At 35.0% G+C, this 11038-nt stretch overlaps 1 protein-coding gene across 2 annotated transcripts in view; it reads left to right on the plus strand.

Annotated features, from left to right (window-relative positions):
• TRPA1 (transient receptor potential cation channel subfamily A member 1) overlaps window positions 1-10284 on the plus strand; it is a 45534-nt gene extending 35250 nt beyond the window's left edge. For both annotated transcript variants that reach the window (XM_030012845.1, XM_030012844.1), the window contains 8 exons: window positions 533-622; window positions 829-998; window positions 3049-3178; window positions 3308-3490; window positions 4479-4547; window positions 6539-6649; window positions 7174-7271; window positions 9194-10284. In XM_030012845.1, the coding sequence (XP_029868705.1) occupies window positions 533-622; window positions 829-998; window positions 3049-3178; window positions 3308-3490; window positions 4479-4547; window positions 6539-6649; window positions 7174-7271; window positions 9194-9425 (1083 nt within the window). In that variant the 3' untranslated portion in view covers window positions 9426-10284. The remainder of the gene's footprint in view (window positions 1-532; window positions 623-828; window positions 999-3048; window positions 3179-3307; window positions 3491-4478; window positions 4548-6538; window positions 6650-7173; window positions 7272-9193) is intronic.
• Window positions 10285-11038: the final 754 nt, after the last annotated feature.

Genomic DNA, 11038 nt, shown 5'->3' on the forward strand with positions numbered 1-11038 from the left:
GATGAAATTCAATATTGTTATCTATGCCAATAGAAGGCTTTTCACAGCAAAGTTTTCTTTGCCTATACTGGTTGTAAAGGGAGACATCAAAGGCAGCAGCCACATAAGGGTGCCAGGACTTCCAATTTGTCCAAAGACTTCTATTGCTGTTCTGGATACTACACTATGGTAGTGAAGTTATGGACAACAGAATTTGTCTTTATGTTCATCCAGTGGCAAAACATACTGAAAATGCATAGATACTGCAATTTCAGTTCCCAAACTTGAACAGTAGTAGTAAGGAAGTTGCACAGCAACTATTTATCATGGGAATGCTCAAACTTTCATACTTGAATTACTTAAACACAATATATATGACATGGATTTCATAATAAATACTAGTAAAACAGAATTTAGATAGTAATAAGTTTATATGAAGCAAGCTAACAGAGTTTCTTAACTTGGCGATGTAAAGTATATGTAGTAGGTAGAGCTGAAATAAGTGTTCATTTAAAAATTTCTAATTTGCTTTGTGCTCTGATTTTTGTTTCAGAACTCATACTTCACAAGGGTGTGTATGTGTTTAGTTTTAATAATGAGTTTACTGGGAATCTGCAAAGAAATATTTCAGCTGATTCAGCAGGTAAATACATAAATAACATTAATCAGGCAGTGTGCTTGCATAGCAGTTTGAGTGATATTTAAATAAATCTGATTTTTCCCTAATTAAAAGGGAAATAGCAATTTATACAAGATTAAAAGTGAGAAGACGATTTAAATACTCTATTGAATTCAGTGCTTTAATGATGCATGACTTGTAAATATGTATCTGTCTCTCTTAAATCCTAGAAATTGAAATATTTGTTGGATTACTCAAATCTACTGGACTGGACAATTTATACTACAAGCATAATTTTTGTGTCTTCTTTATTTATTAATACACCAGCTCATTTGCAGTGGGAATGTGGAGCAATTGCTGTATACTTGTCTTGGATGAACTTCTTGCTTTACCTTCAACGGTAAAAGTTATTTACATGCTTTACAATAAAATACTTTTAATATTTTCAGATATTTTACATATCCTAAAGCGTGCCTGTTCAAGTATGATAGCCCTGTTTTTTATCTTTATTTTTTCAAGCTATACAAGTTTCCAGATTAGGACCATAAAAATTTTTTAACCTAATGAACTGTAAAGTAGTTTTTAGTGTTTTTCATGTAGGGAATCACAGCATGTGTTATGGCAACTAAAGAAGTAACAAGATTTATTTTAATGTTAAGCAAGCAAAGCCACCATGTATGTCTTTTTAAAAATGTGTTTCATTATACTGTATAGACTTCCACTTAAAAAAAAAAAATACGAATCACAAGAGGCAAAAGGAAGTCTGTTTTTTTACCTGGGAGAAGGTAAATTCTTTCATCATTTTACAGGTTAAATGGCACACCCCACTTTTCTAAACCATAGTGTCCTGTAAAAGAATTACAATGGATGAAAATATTTCTTGAGTTGACATTAGGTCTATTTATTGCCATTAATGATCTTAATGCTGTCACTGGTACAATAGTATCCGAGAGTCATGGACTGCAGGAGAGCTGGGTGGAGGGAAAAATAGTGTGGGTGTAGTGCTTAAGATTAATAAATTCAACATGTTTGTGCCTGAGCAAGACTGCCTTGCACAAAGATGAGGTGTGGCTGATTAGCAAAAAAGTGGTGATCTGGAGCTGTTCAGAAAATAAGGATGACAGTATGTGATAACACTGCATATATGCTCTTCTGATTCTTATTGTATATATTCACTAATCACCCCATAAAGTTTGGCAGACAGGCAAACACGGCATTTCCTGATTAATTTCAGGATCATTTTACTGTGGTTGAGATGTTTAAGGACAAGGTTTGTAAACAGAGTTAATGTCATAAAGAGAGCGCATCTTTATGGTACTGGGTCTGCTCGCAAACCTTGTCCTACTTGTGTCTGACCTTAGATGACTAATGAATGGGTACATCCTCTCTCCTCTGCTGTGTGCTGTGGGCAAAATGAGGGTTGAACCTAAACAGTAAAAAGTAAATTCATGATTGCCCAACCTTCCTTCTTCTGCTAGATGAAATGCATCCCTGGCCTGAATATTTCTCATTTGTATAGCAGTAGAACTCTACACATCATTTTTCTAACTCATGCAGGCCGTCTCTTCTCAAAGCAACCTGTAGCTCCATTCAATGGAGTTTTGCCTAATAAAAGCCTAATAAATAGGAGATCAGGTTTGCTTTGCTTCCAGATTGATCTTTTCAGCCTTGCACATAATTTTCGGGGAAAATCCTGTGGAGGGATTTTTTCAGTTGCTGCTGTTATAGCATAAAACAGTCATCTGATCCCCGAATCTGGCAGAGGGCATAAATTCCCAAGTTCACGTTTGGGCGAAAAAGTAGCTTAATCTGCTTTATAACAACTCATGTTCTGAGATCTGGTTTTTGTGTAAGCCAAGAATGGGAGAGGCTTGCCAGATGACAGACTGTTGTTGGAAGCACAGGTGTCTTCAAATTATGCTACTTCCCTTCTCTTCCTGAGCAATGTGTTTCTTTTTGTTTGCTTGTTTTCCATACTTTTTAGTCTCATAAAAAGCAAAATCTTTTAAAATCAGGCATGTCGCTGCTAGATGGATCATGGTGCCCATTGTCCTTTGTTCTGGTTGCTAATTTGCTTCGAAAAGCAGAAAAAAAATGGATGATTTCCTAATGTTATTATTCCGAGTACAACAGTTGTACAATATTGTACTGTCTGTGGCTATGGAGAGAGTAAAAGTTGTCCATGAAAAATAGTATCTTGAAGAAGTGCTGCTCTGGTGCATTAAAATATACGATTATGTAGTTTAGGCTTGCTGTAAATAAGACCACTGGCATTCTTTTGGATGTGAAAGTACAATATATTTATACCATCTCAGAATGTCTCAGAGAGGCAAAATGTCTCTTTTCACACATGAAAAACAAGCTTACTTATTGCCTTAGATATATAAGTGTAAGGAACTCTAACTTCAGTATTTAATTTTGCATGTCTTTTCTGTTTACTTATTGCCTAGATTTGAAAACTATGGCATCTATGTTGTGATGTTCTGGGAAATTTTGAGGACTTTGATTCGGATTGCTGTCGTTTTCTTTTTCCTGATATTGGCCTTTGGACTTAGTTTCTTTGTCCTTTTGGGTTCACAGGTTAGTCGAATGGCATAGTTAATTTTTTATCATTATAAATACTGTTTATGACTAAAGAATCTCAAGAGGTTATTTACAAATTTCATCAGTTCGGATTTTTTTCTTGATTGCTATTTCTTCTTTTTGCAGCAAACGTATAGCACACCTCTGCTTTCTGTAATGAAGACATTTGCAATGATGCTGGGAGACATTAATTACCATGATGCATTCCTTGATCCATTACTAAGCAGTGAATTGCCATATCCATTCCTGAGTTACACAGTTCTCATAATATTTACCTTGCTTATTCCAATCCTTCTTATGAACTTGCTAGTAAGTAAACTACTTATTAACGTACAAAAGTGGATAAGCACAGGTTTATACACAATTTTTGGCATATAGAATTTCTTTAGTGCTGATTCATGGCATTCATTCATTATTTAACAAATTGATATTTTTCAGTAAAATATTAAAAAGTTGCCTTTCCCTGGACTCATTTTCCCTCCAGTTTACTGTTCTGAGTATTTTCCCACAGTTAACTCTTGCAGGGTTATCTTGTATATCTTTAGGTAGTAGCTGTGATGGAATTTGAATTGGACCTGCAGTGTATCATTATGAGGTCTTGATAAAAAAAATTGGGGAACAATGATTTTAAGAAGTACTTTGATAAATGTGTGCCTCCTAGAGTAGACATAGTCTTAGTTGTTCAACCCCTTTCTGTGTCATAACCCAGCACTAACAATATTTTTTTTAAAAAAAAAACAAAACCCAGATCTTCATTGCACAAAAAACAACAGTCAGCAGTAGTGTTAAAACTAACTAATGAGCCTGACCTGAACAAAAAGAATCAGAAAACCTGGTAATGGTGAGAAAGGGAGAAAATATTTAATACATCTACAGCCATGTTCCATTGAACATCAATTATTTTTTTTTTAGGATATCAGGTTTTTATATGAGCTGAACAATAAAAATCAAACAATTCAGGTTTTTAAGTTGTTTATTGCTGCCATGATCCTAGTCAATCAAGAGATCAACAATTTTTTTAACATAACAGCAGTAATGAAGAATCAAAAAGAAGGGGTGTTATTCTTGACAAATCTTTGAAGTAGCTCTTTAGTGCCTTACTGGTAGACAGATAGATGACATTAAAAAAGCTTACTACATTTCTTGATATGGATTTTCCAAATATGCGCAAAAGGCGTATATTTCCAAATTCAAGTGACACAAAATAAATTTAACTTTTGAGTCATATTAAATATGAATAAGCAATACAGTTGAAGTCATAGACTCTGAAAAAATAGTGAAATCTTGGTCTTTTTAGATTGGTTTGGCTGTTGGGGACATAGCTGAAGTACAAAAATATGCTGCGCTCAAAAGGATTGCAATGCAGGTAAGTAGCATACCATAGAAGCGCCAACTATAGGAAGTAGGCATCATTGTTAGAATACCATTTAAATAATTAGCTGATTTATCATCAACATCCCTATCTAACATCTTAGCATCTCTGTAAAGCAACTTGGTGAACATGGGCATCCTATTCTGAATCTCATTTTCAGTCATGTGAGTCATTGTCAAGGAAATGTATAGGCAAATGCATTTTTAAGGAACTTTTGAACAGTCAGTTCGATGAATTCTGAGTTATTCCAGCAACAGAATCTCAAAATGAGTAAACGCAATGTTTGAAATTGGAGAGTTGCCTTTTAAGGAGAGAATTGATGCAGTGGAAAGAAGGTTAAGGTACACAGAAATCAAAAGGGCACCAAATTCATTGCAGTATACTGAAGGCTCACACTGGTCTGTGTACTGAGGAGATACCATGCAATACCAGCTATGACTAAGGAACGTAACATGACATTTCTAAATGTTTTTAGTTACCTTAAGATATATAAAGACACCTAACAGAATTTCTGTTGAAGTCAGAAGAGTTTAGTAAGCTATATGCTTTTGAAAACTATGTGCATCTTAGATATTTTCCAAGTAGCTTTTGCAAATGTAGTTCTTACATCTTACATACTGGGGCTAGGGCAACAGCACAACTTCATAAAATTTTCATTTTAAGAAATGATAAATTTGGCACACAGTTTTTTACAAGCTGTTTTTCTAGTGAACTGTATATCAAGCTTGACTTTCACAAGTGGAAATACCCACAGTATACACCTGTCAAATAAAGAATAAAGATTACTTCTCACTAACATGTTCTTAGAAACTGTCTGTCCACAAGTTTCCTTGAAGTTCTGCTCAAAGTCTGTATTGTGAGAGGAACAGACCATTCATAAAATTGATGCAGGGAGTGGCTTTGCCTAAGTTCCCTGCTGGCTTTGCATTTTCTATAAAGTTTCAGAGCCTACCTAGTGGCTGAGCATAAAGAAAAGAGGTGTGCACAGACAGAATACCCAAGAACAGTAACAGCTCAGAAATAACTTCTGGTAGTCACGTAACTTTAAAGCGTGTGCTGTACTTGCTTAGTTCAAGCATATTCGAAGAATTCTCTTTTAGAGTAACATCTCCTCCCAAGAGATACTTCTTTTGCTAGAGATACAAATGACTAAAGCAGAAGTATAAGGGCAGTTCTTGTAGCAGTTAATGCATTTCACCTGGTTCTTTTTTTTTTTTTTTTCCACCTGGTATTTCTTTGCCAATGGAATGCTCAGGAAGGATGTTGTCTTGCAACTTCAGACAGTACTACGAAATCTTTATTAAACATGTAACCTTCTGTATGTTTGTCAGGATTATGGTTGTCCGCAATAAGCTTATACTGTACATCCTGTTCTTTTAGATATATATGCTCAGTATTTCTGTAGCAATTTGAGAACGACTGGAAAGGTAGCATCACCTGAAAAGGCACTCATGTAACATACTTGTTTCTACCCAAGGGAAAACTCCTTTTCTCACAGGCATTCCACCGTCATCTTAATCTATACTGACTCTGTCATAATCTAGTAAAAGGATATAGCACAATTAAAGAGAGAAGGATCACTCTCTTTCGCATTATTATTTGGTCTTAAAACCCATGGCTATGATAGGTATTCTGTCTTTTGAACTTTTCTGCCCTGTAATTCTATACTGCAACCCACAGTGTACTAAGGAGCTATTGAAGCCATTACACAAGAGCTAACTCAGTTTTGGAACCATTTTAGTTTTAAGACTGTGCATCTATGTGGAATAATTAATTCTGCTAAGATACTCAATACTGCTATGACTGGATGGTTTTAGTGTCTGGACTGGACTGTTCAAATATTACACCATTGTTTGCAGCATAGATATCCTCTGAGACTTGACATCTGGTAATAGTGATTTGAATATAATGACATGATGGTTATTTTCACATGGTGATGTGTCTTAAGAGAATATGTCTCATTCTAAATACAAAACTATGTTTAGGTTAATCTTCACACCAACTTAGAGAAGAAGCTACCATTTTGGTTCTTAAGTCGGGTGGACCAGGAATCAATCACTGTATATCCCAACAGGCCGAGATACTGTGGATTTATGGTAAGATGGTGAATCTTAGACTAAAGAATTCTTACTAAAATGTGATATGATGGGCTTACTTTGTACACAGATTGCTAGGAACGTTGCATTAATAAGACTCAATCATTAACTGACATCAGTGGAATTGTGATTAGACCTTGACAATCTTCAGTGAAAATGATAAATCAGTTTAAGTGCAACCTAACTTATTCAGATATAATTAGTGTCTGAATTCTCAGTGATCTGTGACTTTATTAAGCGAGACAAGCTACAAAAGTTATTCAGGCAGAAAATAGAATTACTCCCTTTTGGCATTTCTTCTTTTATTTGTTTACTTTTCATTTAAGCTGTTGTTGGTAGACTGAATTTTCTGATTAAACAAATTTTGCAAAACAAATGTTTAATATACAAAAAATAACTTCATAACAGAAACTGTTTTCAACTTTAACACTTTGTGGAGACTGTTACCACTCACTTATTTGGGAATTTTAATCTATTGTCAGACTACAATACCTGATTTCAGTTTGGTTCCATGTTTTGTTTAGAGCGTGTTCCAGTACTGCTTTGGGTGTGAGGACTCTACCACAGATGCACAGAGCACTGATACAACATTAGAACTGGAAGTTCTGAAGCAGAAATACAGGTATTTTGTTCTGTTATTTTACTGCTGTAAAAATAAGTAGAATCAATATTACAGATACACTCCTGTTTAAAAAAGTGTTCTAAAGCCCCATACTGTACATGAACAGTAAAATTCAGTGTATCTAGTGTCCTTAAGTGAGCTCCCTCACTATGGTAGCTTAGTATTTTATATTCTGTAATGTATTTACCTTCTAAATACTTGTGTGGTAGAGAAATATTTTTATCCCATGGCAGAGAAAGAGGACAGGCTTCTTTGCTCATTAATGTAAACTGAAGTAATGGGGAAAATGCATTTGCATTTCAGAATTAGAGGTTTGTGTATGGAGGTTTTCAAGGATTATTTTAAACTCAAAATTGATGTAATTCCAATTGGTTTGCAGATATACACAATCTGTAACTGACTTTCCACTGGTCCGATGGTAAATCTGCTTCAGATTGTTTCCCCAAAAATAGACTGGTGTCCTGGTTCTCCTTTGAACAAATAATCTGTTTCCCAAAGCTTTGGAAGGAATTCTCTGTACTTGTTTTTCTTACTCATGTTACCAATATATCTGTAAGAATGGTATCAGAAAAGCCTTCTGTGAATGTGTAGCTAGGAAAATCTATTCTTTCTCACTCTGTCTCACTCTCCCCTGCTCTTTTTTTCCTCTTTTTTTTTCTCTTCTTTTTACTCCTTTTTTTTTTAATCTACTATATTTTTGTCTCCCTGCACAGATTCTGATTGAGTATTTTTTTGCATGAAGGACTCAGCAAGAGTTGAAGGGGTGAGAATACACCCTACAGATGTAGGCAAACCATGGAATTTAACAAGTATTTCTTCAAATCCATATTACATCAGTATGTTAGGAACCAGCATAGAACACGCTCTTTTTTTTTTCCCCACAGAGAGGGAAGAAAACAATAATTTTATAAAATTATAAAATTATTTTGAATACAGTAACTTGTGGCCATTTCACTATGGAAAGTTATATTTACTGCTCTGAAAATATTGGCTGAAAACTTTTACTGTGTTGCCAGTATTTTTATTGTCAGAGTTCAAAACAGAGTTCAGTTCCTACTGTCAGTGCTGAGTGTATATGGTTTTGGTTTTTGATTTGGGGTGGGATTTTTTTTTTTTTGCTTTATATTAATGTTAGCTAATTGCTGCACTATTTTAATTCTTGTGGTTTTCACACTTCGTAAAACATATTTACTTTATTGTAAAAAAAGAAAAAGGCAACTACATCTAAAGAAGCCCCAAACTGTTCTTCACAGAGAACCTTTTCAGTCACAATGTATATTTCATGTTGTAATTTTGTGAGTCTAGACATTCTGAAAAGTAGATTTTCAAAAAGTCTGTTTGGTAGTTTTATGAAGACAGTTTCTAGACATATTTCCCGTTTCTTTCATTTTTTCTTAAAAGATAACAGATACTGTGTTCTGTATGCATGATGCTAACTGATGTTAACTCTTTATTTGTATCAATTGCACTTTGGATAGCACTTTAAAAGAGACCAGTAAGTGCCTTATCAGTATCTCTCGTATGCTGTTAAAGTAGTTGTGAATTTCACTGTTTGAGGATGCTTAATTGCCATTGCAAATCTGACCCTTTTTTCTTACCAGACTATTTCAGTCAGCAGGAAAAACTTTTGATAGAACTGTTCAGAATTTTATTTTGAGAGTGAAGTTGCTCTTACCTTAAGTATATAGTAAGTTACTTTTCTCAAGAACCAGGACTTTGTTCTTTAATCCAGTTTCCTGAAACCTGGAGAAGCTTGAAAAATTAAATGTACTCCAGGTAATATTCTTTGTTAGCAGAAGGGTGAAGTGGAGGACTGTCAGGTCTTTTGCATCTGTAATTTTAATGACTAAAATGTACTTTGAAACCAAATGACAAAGCCTGCTGTATGCATATTTTTCTTTTTTTTTTCTTTTTTTTTTTAGGCTCAAAGATATATCAACACTGTTGGAAAAGCAACATGACCTCATTAAATTGATTATCCAAAAAATGGAGATAGTGTCAGAGGCTGAGGATGAAGACAGCAATGATTTATTTCAGCACAAGTTTAGGAAAAGGCAGTTAGAGCACAAGAATAGTAAATGGGATACAGTGTTAAAAGCTGTTAAAACAAATGTGCCTAACCCAAGCACAGAAAAGAACAATAGCTTCTTCTAGACATGGCTATGATATCATGTTGTATTATCATTTTATTTTACTTTAGGGTCACTTCTCTTATTGTCTGTGCATAATGTTAATGTGATACATCATGTATTCAAGTATAAAAAAAGGCCAGATCTGAAAAAGGGATGCAGATGCTCAAAACAGTATTTAAGGAGACTGAAGATGTCTACATCCAAAACTGTAATCCTAGAAGTGGCTGGCTAATCAGGAAGGTGCCTAACTCACCAGATGCCAACCTTGCTGTCCTGACAGTTCCCAAGGCTTCTGCCTAGATCTGTTCCCAGATTTGGCCCTCATACTCTTAGGTCTGTACTTAATTACATTATTTTCTGTTACGAATATTTTTAGAATTTCTGAATTTTTAGGAATTCAAACTCTAATCATTTAGTGTTCAGATGTTTTGAGAGAGCCAATGGGCTTTATGTAGCATAAAGAAAAAGTAAGAAACTAACCTGACAGATTGCGTTGGAAGTTTTGCTGAGTAAGGACTGCAGGATCAGGCCTGAAAGGTAAGAAATAAAAAGATCACAGAAATGTAAGGTAGGGGAAGGACTGTTTTCTTTTGTAGATAACTGTATGCAATTCTCAGAGGGATCATTTGTACTAGAATGCATGTAGCAACGATAGAATGACATGTTAAATATTAAGTCATTTACAACTTGCTGTCCTTAGACTGCTAATGTGATTTTGGCCTTCCTGATAACCTAAAACTGACCTTGCTACTTTAATCTGCACTTTGGTTTTATTATTTATTTACTGGATATTCAGTGCATTATGTAATATACAGTAATATATCAAATGTGGAAATAAACATGAATTAAGCTGTGTTTAAGTACCTGAGTATATTTGTTTCAAAAACAGTGCTAATAAACTAATTATGACTATATGTGGTTGTAACACTCTCTGGTCTGCTTTTGAATTCAGACATTTTCTTTAAGAGCTTAATATACATTAATTCTTCATGTAAAGAACAATTATGATTCCTGTTTATTTAAAAGGTAGCCACCAGAAGGTAATTCACACTGTACAGAACTTGTCCAATCTTCAGGAAACACAGGAAGATGCACTGTAAATTAGTGAGACTTCTGCCTTAAAATTGCCATGGATGACACACTCTTTGGTAGGGAGAATGCTTTCACACCCAACAGCTTTACTCCAGCTTTCAGACTTTAAATCCTTGCCTAGAGAAAGGAGGAGGTTATCGCTGGTTTTGCCTATTCTGCTACACTTACTAAGGTGAACGGTTGCTTAATATCAAATAGTGGATGGCATCTGTAGAGATTCAGGAAGCATTCGGAGTTTCTCTTTACTAGCAAGATTCATTGATACCTTTGAATCCTGTGGCATAAATCCATGTCAGTTGTAACTGAAAGATGTTTACTGTTATAACTGAAGTTCTGTTCTGGGTTTGCCTCCCAGAGTCTGCACAAGCGTTTTGCATTTAAGTGTGTCTGTAATAGTTTAATAGTTTGAGGCAGAAAATAATCACTTGGCTACTCCATTCAGATGGCAAATTGAGGGCATGGACATACGCACTGCTGTGTGACTGTGTCCACAGGTGCGCTCCTGGGTGCCCCAGAGGCCCCATCCTTAAGTCTACTCTGGAT

This window comes from Aquila chrysaetos, chromosome 4 (assembly GCF_900496995.4).
Source record: "Aquila chrysaetos chrysaetos chromosome 4, bAquChr1.4, whole genome shotgun sequence".
NCBI lineage: Eukaryota > Metazoa > Chordata > Aves > Accipitriformes > Accipitridae > Aquila > Aquila chrysaetos.